This window comes from Cupressus sempervirens, chromosome 7 (assembly GCF_028749045.1).
Source record: "Cupressus sempervirens isolate cs-2001-9-10 chromosome 7, ASM2874904v1, whole genome shotgun sequence".
NCBI classification, from domain to species: Eukaryota; Viridiplantae; Streptophyta; class Pinopsida; order Cupressales; family Cupressaceae; genus Cupressus; species Cupressus sempervirens.
In genome coordinates, this window is record NC_143124.1 from 768,658,654 (window position 1) to 768,677,372 (window position 18,719).

Here is an 18,719-nt window from a genome sequence, read left to right on the forward strand (position 1 = left end):
TTATCAAACACAATCCGCACAACATTCTCTCCTTTACTCTTCTTTGAAAATGTGGAAGCAAGCCATTTTTTGGAAACAAACATTTGCTTCAAAGAAGCCAAATTATCGAGAATGCTTTGCAATGTCAAAAAAATCGTTGCAAACCTTGTGACGACAGGCCTGACAATTTCTTTGCCATCAGTGTGCTCTCTCATCAGGCTAAGGACCCATGGGTGATTGTATATGTATTTTGTCACCCGCCTTGCATCCTCCACAGTTGGAGTGACCCACTCAAGTTTGCCCATGTCCTCCAAAAGAAGGTCAAGGACATGTGCTGCACACGGGGTCCAAGAGAGAGTGGGGTGCCTCTGCTGTAGGAGTTTTCCTACCAATTGTAAAAGCAAATATTAATTAGTTTTCAACTTTTCAAAAATATCAAACTATCAAAAATTCTTGTTGTGAAATTCACAATGCACATGCAACATAAAATTACGGTTTACTTGCTGATACATATGCAGCAGCATTGTCTGTGATGATTTGCACCACATTTTCAATGCCAATCTCTAAGACCATGTTCTCCAACATCAATGCCAATGTCTGAGCATTTTTTACCTTGTCGGAGGCATTGATTGATTTCAGGAACACCACATTATCATTACAACAGGCCAAAAAATTAATCATGGTTCTGCTCTTCCCATCCATCCACTCGTCAGAAAGAATGGTGCAACCAAATTTTGTCCATTCTTGTTTCTGTTCCTCAACAAATGCTTTGGCCCTCTCAACAACATTTCCAATAAGCCTACAAAAAAAAAATTTAGTTATGTCTTAGATTCTTAGTATATTAAAATTGATTTAGACTTTAGTAATCAACATTCTAATTTCTAGATAAATTAATTAAAATTTAGAACTAAGTAAAAAGTTAAAAATTAAAAAGAAATCGAGTGTAATAAAATTATTCGCTTACCTGCCACCCAACACAAAACGAGAAGGGGACTTGTACCCCTTTCTTGCAACTGTCAACCCTGTGGCCAAAGCCTCCCAATAGGGATTGTCAACAACACTAATAGGAAGGTTGTTGAAAACCCAGAAATCTGCTAGTGCATTGTCCAACTGGTCATGGACCTCCTTATTCCATCTAGTGGCCTCTAATGAAGGTTGTGCACCAGGGGTGTGCCTTCGCACAAAATAGCTCCCTATCCCAGAAGCACCTGTTGATCTTGATGGTGCGAAAGTGCTAGGAGGTGTAGGAGTGGAACTTGTGAAAGAAAAACCACCTTGTTTGCGGACACGCGGCCCACGATAAGAGCTGGCCATGCTCTCAATGGCTGCCTCCTCCTCCTGAACATCAACGAAACTACCCTGGGTCTCTGCTATGGCTGCCCTAACATGCATTTTATTCCGCTCTCTTTGCAATTTTTTTTGCTCTCCAGTTGCGAGCAAGGCATTTGCAAACCTTTTTATTTCTTTTGTTGTACTCTCACTAGGATTCGTATCATGTTTTGAGATCCCTGCGATGTGATATTTGAACCGGTAAATGCCCCCGGATATTACTTTTTCACATCGAATGCAAATCACTTTGGTTGGTTCATCGGGTGCTTCATAGGCATATTTCCATGCCTGATCTCTCGCATTCTTTGGCCTAGTGCCAATGTAGCCTGAGGGGCATGGAGTCAATGGCCATTTGTCCGCCATTTAAAATTGCTGTGGGCTGCCTACACATACAAATTTAAAAAAAAAACTATAAATAAATTATAACAAGATCAAAGTTAACAGTTAAACAAAGAATTCAAGCAACATTCCAATAACAGCACCAATAAATTGAAATCCAAATAACATTCAAACAAACTAGTTGCTAGGGTTTCAATTTTTTCAAAAAAGTGCAAATTTCTAGCATAAATTCGATCTAGAATGGAAAAAAATGCAAATGAATGTATTTAATCTTGCTTACATTCATCAAATGCATTCCTAACTAATTAGGAATGTATTTTTATCCATTTACATGCAAGAAAAAAAAATACAATCTCTTGCAAAAATAAAAAACAAAGATTCAAATCACTTATCTAGTAACGAAGAAATCGAATCAAAAGGCCTCCAAATGCACTCGATTTCACCTGTTTCTTGCCAAGAACTCCTCCTCTATCCTCTCCTCTCCAAAACGCCCTAAGCAATGTCAAAACAGAATGAAAAAAATGTGGTTTTTGTCACTTTATTTGATTGCCGGGCGCGGGCGATTTTTTTGCAACAAATCGCGATTTTTAGGCGATTAATTTGTGATTTTTTGGAAAAAATCTGCAAAAAAATTCACGATTTTTGGGGCGACTAAATCGCCGGCCCCAAAAAATCGCGATTTTATCTCGTATCGCCGATTAATCGGCGATACTCACATCTATGGTTGATTTCACTGCAGATTCAATCTTCATTTGGGATAGTGCAACAGGAGGCCTTATTGCTATAGGGACAATTGATCATACCACCTGTCTCTACACCTTCTCGCACTTTGGTCCACCATCTCCATTGTTGGAGCATAACTTTTCTCTTTTGTGAGAGCATCATGTGGTGCAGTTAGGACACTTGAACTTTTGTATTGTTCTCGAGATCACTATTTTGACTGCCACACCACATCTAGTTGAGGTCTTTTCTCTTTGGCGGGATTCTTCTTCAGCTCTGCCTGACCCTCCAGCTCCATTCATTGAGCCTCCAGGTGCACTTGTTGAGGATTCTATAGAGGACATTTATCTCCTCTTTCAGTGTCAACACACCTGCATTGGGGATTCCCTTTTAGGATCCTCATGTTTTCTCCTCTGAGCATCAGTTAGGCCTTCCAGTTTCACCTCTCATTCAGGGGTTTCCTTGTTCTGTGCCCTTGTTTCTTTCGCATTGGAGTTCCATTGGTTCGTCATTTCTACAGGGGCTCCATCATTCTGGGGGGCTTTGGTGTGTCCTCTCTCTCTCATGGGGGGGCTGGTTGTACTTATGGTTTTTAGAGAGTCTCTTTAGCCATTTCTTTTTGTTGTTTTTTCATCTCCTTTTGGAGAGGAGTTTTTCCCATTGGGTTTTCTCCTTTGTCATCGATTTGCAGAGATTTTCTTGTATTGGGTACCTAATCTAGCCTTGTTGCTAGGACCCATTTCTTGCTTTCGTAGCTGTGGTAGGTTAGCTTATCCCCTTCGTTTAGCTTAACGGGGGGGGGGGTGTTAGAGTAATATTTTGTTTTCTTAGTACTTAAATCATTTTGATTGAATTAGTTAAATTATTACTCTTTAGTGCTTTCTCTTAGGTGCATTAATGATTAATCCTTATATTAATTATTAATGTGCAACCTAGCTTTTTTAGACTTTAGGGTTTTGTTCACCTTTAAGGTTGAATGCTTGTATTTTCTTTTTCATTATCTTGGAATACATTTTTTGCGCACTCTATTGAGATTTCCAAGCTGTGCTTTTTTCCTTCTTTGGTTTCTCTTTAGCAACAGGTTAAAAAATATTGGTTTTCTCATCTTCTACATTCTTATCACCATGCAAGTCACAACAATTATAAGAGAAGCAATTTTGGTATTATCTTAAGCAACAATTTTCTTCAACCCTTTACAAATGAGAGCAAATGGCCTTATATAGGGGCCAAAATTACAACCAACGGTAGAGATTAAGAGGCAAAATCAACAATCCAAATCAAATCCTAGAAACCCTAATTAGGGTTGCCACCCCATTGGCCAATGAGAAGATGCCACCTCATCAATGAACCAATGAAAAAAAGCAAAAGTGGCAACCAATGAGAAGGCACCAAAATGGTAGCCAATCAGAATTAGACACCTATCCTACCCAAGAAGAAGGAGAAATTTCCACTTGGGCTTACATCATATGATCTTCTAATATAATTCTACCCTTTTCTTTTATCTTTTTAGCCAAGGCAACGAACTTGGCTAGCCTGTCGTTGACTTCCTTCATGGGAGGGCAAAGCGTATGCGTCATCTTGAGCTCAATTGAATTCATCATGTTGTTGCTTGCAGTGTCTTCTCATGATCCTTCTCATATTTTTTTGCATATCCGATAGAGGCATTGAGGGAGGCAAGGGTGCCTAAATGCTTCTTCTTGATGGCAACCTTTCCCAACTCATCTAATCTCGATCCAAACTCTGTCTCATTGATGTTCTTCTCTTTGATATCTTCAAAATCAAGTGCAGCCCCAACATCGCTCATCATGGTTGAAATAAAAGTGTCGAGTTGTGCTATGCAATCTTGTTTTGTAACTCTTCAAGTATCCTCAATCTGATGGTCAAGGCAACATACCAAGACTCCACCGTACTTATTCCTCCTTCATCCACCAACTTGATTCTTTCCAAATATCTCTCCAGTAGTTCAATAAATGCCTATAGCCTGGGAATGGCGAAGTCCTTGACTGGAAGGAAATCCTTCCACTCCCTTTCAAATGTTTTGAATTTTTCTCTAATAGTCACCAATGACCTAAATGTCAAGATAACTGAAGGCAAGAAATTTCGCCCATCTTGAATTAAATCACTAATTCAATCTTTGGTTTCGCACAACTGAGCCGATATCTCTTCTATGTTGCTCTCACTGTCTTGTGGAAGGGCTGCTTGATGCAACTATTGGATAGGCTGGCAATCTCTCCAATACTTGTTCTCAACCTCCAACTTTACAATCCTTTCGTTTGCGTTCCTCAATCTTTCTCTAATTGAAACCATGCCTTCCTGGGTCTCCTCACATTCCATGTCATCCGTGATTCTTCCCAAGTTATGCTCTACTATCTCATACTCCTGGGCTACAATTTCATCTATTGCCTTGCTAACTTTTGGTATAGCAATCTGAACTTTTCGGTGACCCTCATCATTGCTTCTGATTACCTTCGCCACTGTTTTTGCAATTTGTCTTTGTTTTTCGCTATCATCCTTTTCCACTAACCTTTGAATATCTTCAACTATTCGAATAGTGACCACCTTGCCTCTAGGCATAAGCATTTGCCTTAACCATAGCGGTGCAATGCATCCCCCTAAATCTGGATTCAGTTCAACTAGCAAAGCATCACCAAAAGCCTCAGGCACCTAGCTTATTTCCTCGATATCAATTGGCCTATTTTCTTCTTCACTAGTGACTGTCACATCATCTCCATGTTGGTTCTCCGAGAGAGGAGAGTACTTGGTACTGTCACTGTAACCGCTTGATTCCAAATCGGAGCTCACCTCTACTGCGACCCCTTGTCCACTTGTATTAACCTCTTCGCTTCTAGCCTCAATTATGCTCTCCCTTGACGGTGCTGCATTCTGTCTCTTTGTTGGAGGCTCTTGATGTTCTTTGCTTTTCTGAACCTCCAAATTTCTCTTCTTGCTCTTAACTAGTCTTTGTTGCTAGCTACTAAACCCACCTTTTTGTATGACTGACCCTGCTGGACCTCTTTCCTCCAGTTTCATCTTCTTATAAGTAAGGCATACCTTCCGACTTTGTAATTGCCTTAACTCTCATTGTACCTTTACTTAGTGTGTAGATCAACTGTCCTTGTAATTGCCTCTAAGGAAGGATCCTGATGATCATCCCAATCCACTGGACTCAACTCCATTCCATCCACTGTATCGTAATCTTCTCTTGGTACATTTTTATCCTCTTCTAGCTGATCTGGAATATCGAGGCCTTTCCATCTGATTACTCTCATCATGCTCATTGAAAATCTTGAGAAAGCTAGCTTTCTCACATGAAAGTCCTCTGCATTGGCCCAAAAATCTTCTACAGTAGGAATATGTTTGAATGTGTTTTCGTCAGATGCCTTGATAAGACCATAGGATTGAATCCTTGTCTTGCTCTATACCATCCTATAGACGATACCATTCTAATTCTTTTTCCACAGTTGTAAAGGTGATAGAATTGGGGCAAGTATCATTGCCTATTCCAAATGAGAATGTAATCCCTGTCTCACCTTTAAGTTTCATCATCTTGTCATAATGCTCAAGTTGCCTACCCAACTCTATCAAAATTATCTTGTCAGGTGGGTATCTTGGAAGTCTCTTGGGACAAACTGTACTTTCTGGTATTGTAATGTATGTAAATTGTGGAAATTGGATGAACCAACTCCATACTTCTTAATTTTTACTTCTGCTTCCGTTGAAAACCTTCTAGCAGGTGTCCCTTGTAATATCCTTATCGTCCTCATGGCAAAGGCATCATAAAACATCTTATAATCTTTGGTGTTGTGGAAATGAAGCTATGGATAACACTTATGCACCAAACATTGCCTTGACCTATTGCCAATCACTCCCAAGGCCTTAAGTCTAGGATTTTCATATAGCCTCACAATCATATAAAAAAGATAGGACCCCATATAGAATTGCTTTTGATTTTGCACCGTTCTAAATTGCAGCTCTAAATTTTCACTTATAATTCTAGCCCAATCAAATTTTCTCTTTCCATTTTTAATTTCATCAATAAAGTAGTACATCCAGTTCTCGAATTGCATACCTTGAATCACACCCATGATTCAGCTGAGAAACACAATAAGATCGTCGTACTCCAATTTGAAATTTGACTTGGTAAGCTTTGATGACCTGGTAATTCCCTTCTTGCCTTCGTGTAACCAATTCTGCTTTAGATGAATGGAGTAGGCCTCTTGGTTACCCTGAAAGAACTTAGTTGTTTGATCCATCGTTACCACTGTCATGCCTCTATGCTGGGGAATATTGAATACTTCTTCGACCACTTGTCCACTGATGTTACCCAACACTCTTTTCCCTTCATCAAAAATGATGGACTTGGTCACAATATCAAATTGGGATGCACATTTCATTACCAATTCTGGACAAAGCAAGGTAGGAGGAAAAGCCACCGCATGTACAATTCTACTCTTGTAGATCTTCTTTGCCATGGGGGATTGTCCTTTCTTTAATCTATCCTTCAATTGTACCATGTTCACCATGCCGATATTGGTATCACTTATTCGCCTCACTTTCGAGAAGAAGGTGGTCTTAAGGCATCATGTCCTCCTTGTCTTATTTGCTATTCGTTTCCTTTGGGTTCTTGCTTGCACTAACACCCACTATCCTAAACACTTATTTCTGCCCCTTAGTTCTAAATGATATAGACTACACTTATCAATCTCCAGTTTCTTTCTATCAATGGAATCTAGTTTATTTTTGCCTCTCCAAGTCCTATCTCTACACTTATCAACCTCCAAATTTCTTTCCTAGGGATGAGACTACCACTTATTTCTGCCTCTTCACTACCTTAGGATGGACTACACTTATATCTCCCAACTCCAATCCTAGGGTGGTCTAGCTTATTTCTGCCTCTCCAAGTGTCCTATCATGAAATCTACACTTATATCTCCCAACTTTAGCCTATCAATGGAATGATGAAGTGGTGGATGATAAGTGCAAGAAGATAAGAGAAATGAACCAAGCAAGAACAAGGAATAGAATTCGCCTTTAAACCAATCTTGACCTCTAAAAATGAATAAAATTTTATCTCAAATCTGCCTTCACTAATAACCGGGCCTCTTCAAATTCAGATAAGATCTTAGAAAATTTCAATCCTCCTTGCAAATAATGATGCCTTGGCAAAAATCAGAAATTTGACTTCCTTGCAAAATCTGCCCATGCCACTAAATCAGACTTTAAATCACATTGCCTCTTCACCAAAAAAAATTGCCCAATTCTGGAAGGAGAAAATGCTGCCAAAGATGGAGAAATCAGACTTCAAAAAGAAATTGCCCAAGCTGGAAAAAAAATGGATCTGCTTGGAAAAAATCGTCCTAGGGTAGAAATTCGCCCAACTTGCCAAAATTCGGATCTGCTCCTAAAGATTTCCCTAGGGCAGAAATCGCCCAACCAAGGAGGAAAAAATCGTTGCCAAAGAAAGAAAAATCAGGCCCCAAAAAAATTGCATTATTTGGAAATTCGCTCCCTAGCAGAAAATCGTACATCCAAGGAGGAGGAGGAAAAAATAATGAGGAAATAAGAGGAGGGGAGGCCCCTCTTATACCAAACTTTTTGCCCCTCCAAGTGGGCCGACCTGCCCGGAGGGAAAACAAAATTAAGTTAGTCCCTTAATTAATGGCCCAAATTTAAATACAACATTAAAATTACTTAGCCCTATAGTGAAATTGGCCCATTTAATTGCTAATTTTGATTAGAAATTGCAAAATAGAAACAAGGTAAGCTTAGGAGATGTCAAAATTTTCATTTAATAATGTTTTGGCAATTAAAATATCATTAAAATCGAATTTAGCAAGCCAAAATCAATTTTCAATTCTAGATTACCAATTTCCTTCAACATTTTAAAAATTCTCTAGGCTAAATTTCAACCAAATTAATGAGATTTTCCAATTTAATCCAATTTCAATTTTGCAATGCAATTTCAAATTTTTAAACAAAATAAATCATTTTCCTAGCATCCAAAATTCAAACTCCAATTCCAATTTCACTATCAAAAATTTTCTTTTTACCAAAAAATTTCAAGATTTTCCAAAACGACTAAATCTAACAAATTCATTTTGAAAATGCTCAAGCTTATACAATTATATCAAATTTTCAAAATCCATCTAAGTTCAAAATTTGTACTTTTATCTTGCCTGATATTATTTTAACCATCAATTTCTTTTGTTAAATTTTGTTTGGCCTAAGGACAAAATTACATGTTCCGGAAAATCAAGTTTAGCACCGGGTAAAAACAAACCAGATCCCTTCCTAGCTTGGAGGCGTCCAAGGTGTAAAATCGTCAATTCAAAAAAAAATCTAGACAGCTCCAAATTTTGCTAAGGCAACCTAAAAATTCCAAAAATTCGCAAAAATTGCCAAGGCTTGCCCAAAAAAGGGGGTCCCCAAAATTTTTGGGGCAATGGTGTTAAAAACCTCACAACAATGTTTAAAACCACAAGACACATAATTTTGAAGCAACTTTGTTGTGCATGGAAATGAAAATGAAAACCTTTATTCGTCATTGATAGGAGATATCTCAACTCTATCAAGCACAACAAAGCTGAATCTCAATTATGTGGAGTGACACATGACTAAATTCTCCATATATTGAAATGTTTATGTAAATTCTATGCTTGTTTCTAGTTTGAGTATTTTGGTATGTATGGAAATACGTATGCACTTTGTATAAATATTAAATATAAAATAATGATCATTATCATGCAAGGTACATTATCCCTGCTTGTCTGCTTTTGTGAGCCTGGAAAATGCATGAATATTATTATGTGAGGCAAAACCCTTTTGACAGTTGTGTTAAGGTCAAATATATTTTTCTTTTAAAGATTGCCAAATTGCAACTGTTCCCTTTTCAATATTTCATGACTGCAAATTTCTGTTTTATTATTGGTTTCTAACTAGTAGTATCTACTATATTGGGCTATAGGAATCCCCTGGAGATATTTTGGTGTTCTTGACAGGCCAAGATGATGTTGATGCGGCTGTTCAGCTAATAACTGAAGAAGCTCAAAACACAGATAGCTCATCAGGTTGGCATGACATCTGGCTCTCAGTTATTGTTTTTTATTTATTGTAAATCAAAATTCCAAGGTTGCATGGGTACTCGTACCCACACCCCTGGTACTCGTACCCACCGAGTACCCACGTACCCAAGTACCGGGTACACGTATCCCATGTACCGGGTACTTGGTGGAGAGCATCATAGCTAAGGACCTTGATTAAGATTCTGATTTTTCTTTTGGTTTTTTATTTTTGTATTAGTTTGTTGTTTATCAAACTTAATTCAATACCAAATCAGTTTGAAACTTTGATACTCATTAACAATAAACTTTATCACTGTTCAAGTCATAAGTTTATCATTTGCAATATGTCATTGTTATATGATTTAGGATCCTCTTGTTCATGTTTAAAGTCTGCCTTCTTTGTTATGCATCTAAGCATTTATCATGTATTATTATTTCAAACATATAGCAAATCTGAAACTGAAAACAATACATTACATTTGAAAACTTTATCACTGTTCTTGTTTTGAAAAACCATTGTCATGACTCATAATTTCAGATTTTTTATAAATATAAAGGTATAATTTTTAAATAAGTTTGACATACCCAAGTACCTCCGTCCCCTATTATGAAAAATACTTTAAACATTAAACATTCAGCAATAGCATATATATATATATATATATTTCAAATTTCTTGTTTTGAATGCTCAATGTTATGACTCATGACATATATTTTGATTTTTATATTTTCTATAAAATATTAATTATATAGAAAAAATAGGCATACACATGTACCCCTGTCCCCTATTTTGAAAAATATGCTTACCCGTACCCGTTCCCGTTCCCGTACCCACGTACCCGTGCAACCTTGCAAAATTCTATTTTTAATTTTTTAATTCAAATTCAGTTAAACTAATATGAAATGCTGTTTATCTAGCCATCACTATGGAGAACACATATGCTGATGGAACAGTTCATGCTTGGAACATTAGCTGATTTTCCAGTTCTCCATTGATAGACAATAGCTTGGCAAATGGGAGATTGACAGAAGAAATGACTCTTTTGGCAGTCAATTGTTTCTTGTTGTAGTAGATCACTTATGGAAATTGCTCTTCATGCCTTCTTACTGGTCAGAAGTTTTTCCATTGATTCATTGTGATTAACCAGGTTCTGATGGCTCTTTTGCAGTACTTCTAAGCAGTCCATTTGTTTGCAAAGACAATTATGAATATCCATTAAATGCACCTCTGATGTACAGCTTGTTATTCTTTATTGGCATAAATAACTTTTGTAATGTGTTGCCAGCTGTGGGTGATATGAATGCCACTATCTTTGGCATTCATCTTGTTTTCAGGGTAGGCATTAGTTCAACATACGATAAACTTCGTTGGTAGTTGCAGTGTTATTTCCATTCAAATGAAGAGCAAATATAATTTCAACCTTGATAGCAGTTTGAATGGAATTAGCATCAACATAAGGAAGAAGAAATAACCACTTTTCCTTCTTTCTTGGTAATAATCCTTCTCAATTTAAAAGAAAAGATGCAAATATGTGAATCACGCATTTTATACAGACCTACTACTTGCTGTTCATGAGAATTCAGTGCACTTATATGTTCAAACTGCTATGATCTGTTGTTATGATTTCTAGTACCAGATCAGCACAAGAATGCTGCCAGCCATTAACAGGTCAAGGGATTGGGAAGATAAAGAAAGATGCCAATGATGGACAGTTTGGGGATTGGTGTTAAATTCAACTTGGTGGTGTGTTGTGCAGTAATCCTGGCTTAGTAGCAGGGTATTTACTGCATAGCAAAGAGGATGGATCTTTCTTGTTTGGGAGCTCTTGATATCTTGGTTCTATAAGCAACAAAAAAAGCTTATTGGGGGCTTTCATTCCTGGGCTGCATATGGCATATGGGCGGGGATATCAAGAGATGGAGATAGGAAAACTCCATGTGCTGATAAATGCATGGAAAGGAGAACATAACCAAAATTGGTGAATGACAACATATTTTGAAGAAGTGCTTTCTTGAATAAGAAGGTTTAATGTGATGAGTTGAAGTCATTATTTTCATGAACAAAATTATGTTGCTGATATCTTAGCCAATAAGTGGTTGGATTGCCCAACTTCAAATGCTATTAAAGGGGTTGATGAAATATATAATACAAAAAGATAAAAGGATTACCGATTAAATGTTAATAAAAGCTTAATATCCCTATCCAAATGTTTTATTCCTATGTAATGTATTCTTTTATTTGATGTTATAGAATAATTAATTAAAATTAAGTTGTCAAAAAAATGGTTAAATTAAAAAGAAAACTAGACTTAAATATTTAAAAAGCTCATAAAATAATTAATTAATTAAATTTTCAATAGTCCTTAGTTTCTCAGGATTATTTATATTTAATTAATTAATTGTTGAATCTTGGTTATTTTAATAAGTAACTTTATTTTTATGTCAATGGGAATTATATAAAGCAAGTCACATAATGAGTGGGAATATAAAAGTAATAAAAAAATGAATATATTTTATAATAATTTTTTTAATTGATATTCCAAAAACTTCCTAGAGGGTTTTAAAAGGAGATCTGAAAGCTGATTTGCTCATTGGAGAGCTTTAAGAGCTTTGGTACGGTTTGACGAACCCTAGGAACAAAAACCCTCGGGACTCTTGGTTGATTGGATGATAATACATCTCAACCAAACTCGATGGTTTCACTCAGGATTCATAGGTTTATTGGATTGGAGTTGGAAGGTTTGGTGATGCAAAATATCATTTTTACTAGTTTGGGGAATTTGTGCTAGGAGGAGGATTTCTATTGAGTGGATGTTTTGCAAGCGACAACTTGAATCAATTGCAAGAAAGTGGTTCCAATGGCAACATGTGAGACAAAGTCTCTCCTAATTAGGAGAAGGTTCCCCATTCTTATTGCTACTTGAATCAACAAAACACTTTACTTTTATTTACTCTAAACTAAAACAGGGTGTTACATTAATCCTATTCTCCTATTTTAGAATAAATGTTACCTTCACAATGCAGTCCTTAATTGACAATTGGAGCAAAAATCCCGATAAACAGAAGATTAGACTTAAGAATAACCGTTACTAACTTTGGAAGTTCACAAAAGTTCAAAGTCTTTCTATGACTTTCTATGAGGTTTTCAGAACAAGAATGAAACCCACGTGCAACTCAAGGTCTCAAACACACATTTTATCTTGCATGTACAGACATAGAAAAGAGAGCAGCACATAGTCTGCAAGCTATTTCCTTGCTTGAGTGTTCTATGCTAATCTTAGATGTGACAAGTAGATCAAAGTCTGCAAGATCAAATGTGAAACCCAAATTATAACTTTGAATGCAATATGCAGCTTAAGGTCTGTAAGATTGAGCTCAAAACCCTCTTGAACGAAAGCACAAAACTCACAATCAACACTAGAAAATGTTGTTACATGACAGCTTGAATTGGCACAAAGTCTCTAAACAACCTGCCTCTACATGCAAACTCAAGCAATCTGATCTACATGCAAACTCAAAGTCTTAAGAGTGCATATACAGAGTAGCAGAGTCTTCTTGCATTGCCCAAAAGATCTAAATTACAACAAACACCCTCTCTATGAGAGGGGCCGAGAGAAAAAGGTGGGAGAACTCTAGCTAACTATGACTTTTCCAAATTGCAGTCTTAATAACACTTGACTTGCAATTTGTTTGCATGTAATTACAAGTTACAACTATGCAAATGATATGATTGCCTGCAATTTCATTTTTCATTTTACATGTAATTTGTCAAAAAGAAATTACAAGAACATAATTGAAACTAATATAATTGTCCAGAGACTCGAGTCTATTTTTATCATCCTTGGTCAGTATTCATGCTGCTACAAGATACTGCATGATTAAAGTACTTAGGTTTGGTGGAAGCATGTTGAACTGGAAGAGGAACTTAGATCCTTGGGCAACCCCCAGAATGTATTTTTGTTTTCAATTCTGATTTCAATGTATTCAAATTTTCTCTGACTAGTGTATGAAGAAGTCTGATTTTTTTGGGTTTTATGCCTTTTCTGTTTTTAAATTTTTTTTTTTCAATATATATATATATATATACTGGATAATGATATGCAATACCAAATCGAAACCCACTCAACTGGTAATTGAATACTGAAAAAAAATTAAACAAATCCAGTGCAAAAGGGACTAAATTTCAATTTCATTTCCTTTCGTAAAAGTTAAAAACCATAGTTCAAAATATCATTATCGGCAACTTATCGCCGAGGCAAACAAAAAAAAGATATCGGGAAATATCCAAGATAAGTCTGAAACTTCTTGGGAATCAAAAATCTGTTTTTTCAATCCTGATAGAACCTTCTTTCTCGTCTTTGTCCTTTTTCTCCTCTCCAAATCTGTTTTTCCAAAGAAAAAAATGTGTTTTGCCCTTTGCTGGGTCATCCCTGCCTATAACAGGCCTGTGGGCAATAAATTTGCTAGTAATCATGATAACTTCTCTGATAACTTGGCATTATTTCTCGGGAGCCAAAAAATGTTGCGATAAGTAGACTTGTATATATCTCCAGTATTCTGAACTATGCATAAAACATTGTCAAATTCGTACCAGGCAATTATGGACTTCTAGGGCATAGCAGAAAGCCATATATTGGTTTTATTTCAATGATACGAGTCTGGAGCTTTCTCCCAATCTGCTGAGGGTGACTCCCAACTGATTATATATGACAAATCTGCACTGTATGGTTTATTTGTGCATCTACAGGCTGAGTACGGTTGGGACCAGGTGTATAAACCACTGAAATTCTCTAATCTGTGTCTACTGTTTGATAATCCACTGATTTCCTGCCCAGATCTGCTGAAACTTGTCAACGAATTTGATTTTTTTCCTATCATGTCCAAGCTGGGTAGATTCTGGTAATTTCCTGGAATGGTACACCTGGCCTAGGGTTGAAGATTAATTGAAGTTCCTCCAGAAACACCGATCTGCTGTTGATGATGAATAATACTGTTTCTTTAATTCTGGACTACATAAACCTCCTTCCAAATGATGTCAAATCTGATTGGTGTTGGGAAAGAATCCATGTGTCTGTGGTTTAACCAGTCAAGAGGGTTAATGAAATCACTCTGTTCTTTACTTTTCATTAAATTTGTTGATGTATCCTTTATATCAATTTCCAGTACTTTGCTTTGTTGCAACAGTGCTCTTTGCACTAAGAATCAGGTATTCTTTGCATTATTTATTGATTATTTGTGCATTTTATGGGGATATGTCTGTAGAAATGTCCTTTAATACATCCTAGGGATTAAAGACATCCTTGTATATGAATGCTGATGATGTCATCACCCAAAATATGAGGTTCCTTGGGCATAAATATGCGCACCCCCACTTTAGTTGTCATATTCTAATCTATTTGAATTTTAGCATGTTGATTATGGATTTTAATCAATGTTGTATGGCTAACATTTTGAAGAATATACAGTGATTATTCAAATATGAGTCACTAATATAGGTGTCATTTGGAGTTATTTGCATTTCTTTTAAATGTTGTCCACTCAGGGTAGATTATTTGGCTAGTGTTAGAGGATGTTAACATCTCTGAATCCCTTGTTTTATGTCCCCTTACTTGCAAACTTTATTTCAAACCCTTGTTAGGCTGCCAGTCTGGTTTTCTGCATGGGGGGTGGAATCTCTATATTTTGTTTTTTGACTCTTTATTCTTGTAGGCATTTTCCTAATTTGTCAGTACCTGATCAACTTGTCTTCTGTTTTCAGTTTTATTTTCTATTTTATTTCCCCTTTGCACCGACTCCAAACAACTTTTTTTTAACATACATCCAGCTCTTTTTTTTCGTTATCGTATAAATGATCCTAATGACTCAGTTGGGCAGGGTAGTGAGTCATTACAAGGGCCATAAATCTAAATTGTCTACTCACTATTGAATATCAAAATCTTAAGTTGGAAGGTTTCTTATGTGAAATCAAAAGTCCGCAGTTCCTATTCCTAGAACTGTGATGACAAATCGGTCTTCATTTTCTATTCCAAGAACTATGATTAGAAGTTTTATATCTTTTCAGAAATATGCGATGAGTGATTGAGTTTTTGTGCAGGATTGTTTGTTTTACCTTTGTATGCTGGGCTTCCACGTTCAGAACAGGTTTGGGAATTTTGATCTTTATTTCAAGAAATGATTTGGTACTGCTGTCTAGACTTTAGTGGTTATAGAATATTGTAACCACAGTGAATTAATAAGCATTTTTTTCTTGTAGGAGCTCATTTTTGGGCCTGCACCCAGAGGGAAGAGGAAAGTGATTGTGGCTACAAATATTGCAGAGACATCGATTACCCTTGAGGTGAGATTTTGGCACACTAATGTTACTGTGTGTGTTTAATGCATATCATATATCACATGCAGGCTTTGGTGTGCAATAATGTACATTTCCTGCTACTTTTAGTATTGAAATTCTTTAGTTTGTACAATTTATATGTACACTGTTGTTATAAGTTCAAGATCTAGTCTGTAATATTATTTGTGTGATTGCAGGGCATAGTTTATGTTGTTGATTGTGGCTTCTCAAAGCAACGATTTTATAATCCGGTAATATAATTTTTCTCTTAAATCCTTTTTCCATTTGATCCTGTTTGGGTTCAAGGGATAAAATAAGGTTTATTAGTTCTGAACTCATAAATTACACATGAAATTTTCAAAGATTGTCTTACTGGTTTATTTTCAATTAATTTTCACAACGTTTTTCTGTTAATGAGTTGAATACAAAATTTAGTCTCGTTGATGAAAAAATGCACGAGGAACATTTTTTTTTCCCTTGGCAATAGATTTGATTTTATTGAAATATTAAGAAACATTACTTAAAGTAAATAATTTGAAACCAGCTTCAATTTCCTACGATGTAGTCATTTTGATGATCAATCCATCCAAAAAATCGTAGCAGCTAAACCACCTTACAAACTCATTTCAAGAGTTCTGCCACTGCCATTACAGAGATTCACAATTTTACATCAAGTTCCCCAAAATGGGTGTTCAGAGAAGCATTAACGCTTTAGAACACCAGAGCGACATAAAATCACTCTCTTTGACATTTCCAACTCTGTCAATGAAGAAAACATTTGCAAATCTGCTATTTACAACAGTTTCAATCTTTCCTGGATGCTTTGCAATTTGCCATTATGCATTACCAAAAAAGAAAGGGTTCCCATCCTGCTTCTAACCAGTTCTTCGTGAAAATTCATAGCCCCTTCAAAACTTTAAACAAAATCGGCAGTAGAACTGCTGCCATGTAGCCTCTAAAAAAATCAGACCGTTCTGGCAATTCCAAAGTAGCCCACACACCATAGTATTTGATAATTTTTACAAAAACCAACAAAGAAAAATGAACAAGAGACACCAACCCAGCCAAACCTAACACCAGAGCATAAAAGAGAGAGGTAAGATCAACCTGGCTTTTTCTAAGGGCACGAGGGACAAAGCCCCAAATTCTTGCTCTGAGCATGGCATTAATTCTAGGTTCAGACTAGTCTTCTTCTCCTTTGTCTGTTTCCTCTCTTGGAGGCCTAAGCTCTTGCAACCACTCTTCATCTTGTGTAGACCATCTCACACAAGCCTTCATCTATGCAATGTCCTCATCAATTATCTATTCATGACAAATAGTTTTAGGGAAAACCAGGCCTTCCTTGCCTGCTTCTAGCATTTATGCCTCAACCTTTCATCAAATCTCCAGATGAATGGAATGTAATTTGTTCCTAGGATTTTTTTCAATTCCACTCTACTTCTCTCCTAAGTTGATTCCAATGTTAGGAATTGTTACATCAAGAATCTCATTTAAACCCAATAATGCTTCAATAGGAACCAATTTAATCATCATAAATCTAATTATGTCTTTACCTTTGACCAATTGCAGTGCCCATGCCATAATCATTGAATAAATGTCCGTGTTGGTGTAGTGGTGGTTTTCCACCTGTTAGAACTTAGAACATCTCTCCAAGCAACCAACTGTAATGTTCCCATTATAAAATAAATTATGTATCAAACTATCGTTAATGGGCCAATTGATTTAATTTATCTCGGACCCATTTTTATTTTTGTTTCCGTAGTTGTGTCGCCGTTGGCCATCTTTGTACACACTCAAAAAGTTTTTCCGATGGGTAGTTAAGCACAGCTTGTAGATAATCTTTAGATAAGCAATTTTGGATTATTTTCTCTCTATTGCGAATACCTGTTGGGATTCTCTGTTGTTCACCATTTCGGAAGTGAAAGATATTCCCTATTTGGTCATCTTGATTTCGGTGGGATTCAATCCTCACCCTATTCTGTCGCCTGTAATACTTCGCTCAGATTTGGCAAATCGAAGCACCATCATATTGCGAATTGGAGAAAAAAGCGTATTCAATTGATCAAGTCTCTTGTATTTGGGCAATTGCATCTCTAGCAACGTTTTCGTGTTCATTAAATCTATCTGCACCCATATTGATCACTATCCGTATACTCCCTTCGACCATTTGGTTTTCAGATGCGTACACGCACGACCCCATACCTCACCATTGTACGGCCCCCTTTTGGCAATGATCCCCAAGGCAATCATACAACCACCAATCATTGTTGTACGATCCCTAGCACACTGTACGGACTGCCCCTTGTGCTCCAAGTACGACCTGTCGTATGGCCTTTTTGGTCACCAACCCTCCATACCTGTCATATGGCCATCTCCACCACCCACCGTACGGCTCTTATGTTCTGCTCCCTTCACCATACGACATTCCTTTGACACCGTACGACCACCTTGGCAGTAATCCGTACTTCTCCTTCCTCCACCATATGGACCCCCCCTTTCAATTGCACTGTATGGCTGATCTACTTGCAGCGTACGAGTGTCCTCGGCTCATCTCCGTCAATTATCCAACCCTCCGTACTAGGAACATTACAGTGGTATTAGAGCACTTCGATCCTGCTAGCCTGTAGACAGTGAATGAGAGTTTATAGAAGGAAGAGAAGGACACATTCCACTGATAGAATGGTTGCCAAGCCGGCACTGACAACTGCCGAACTCGTGGCACTATTGAGAGAACTTGTCAGGAATTAGCCACAGATCACTGATACTCAGTGACTCATGGAAGAAACTCTCAAAAAGTTGGCAGACAATAAAATATCTAGAGAACAAAATGGTCACATTGCGGACTCTGTGTCGGGTAAAGCAAACCCTCATCCAACACGCTCTTGAACTTCCATGCCGTCTTTTCCTCCACAGATAGAGGCACCACATGGAGGGAAACAACTGACCTTTGAAGAGATGCA

At 37.0% G+C, this 18,719-nt stretch overlaps 1 protein-coding gene across 7 annotated transcripts in view; it reads left to right on the forward strand.

The window, feature by feature from the left end:
* LOC149549576 (RNA helicase family protein) overlaps positions 1-18,719 on the forward strand; it is a 282,811-nt gene that overhangs the window by 128,332 nt on the left and 135,760 nt on the right. For all 7 annotated transcript variants that reach the window (XM_089792897.1, XM_089792899.1, XM_089792898.1 and 4 more), the window contains 4 exons: positions 9,332-9,434; positions 15,523-15,569; positions 15,682-15,765; positions 15,957-16,010. In XM_089792897.1, the coding sequence (XP_089649023.1) occupies positions 9,332-9,434; positions 15,523-15,569; positions 15,682-15,765; positions 15,957-16,010 (288 nt within the window). The remainder of the gene's footprint in view (positions 1-9,331; positions 9,435-15,522; positions 15,570-15,681; positions 15,766-15,956; positions 16,011-18,719) is intronic.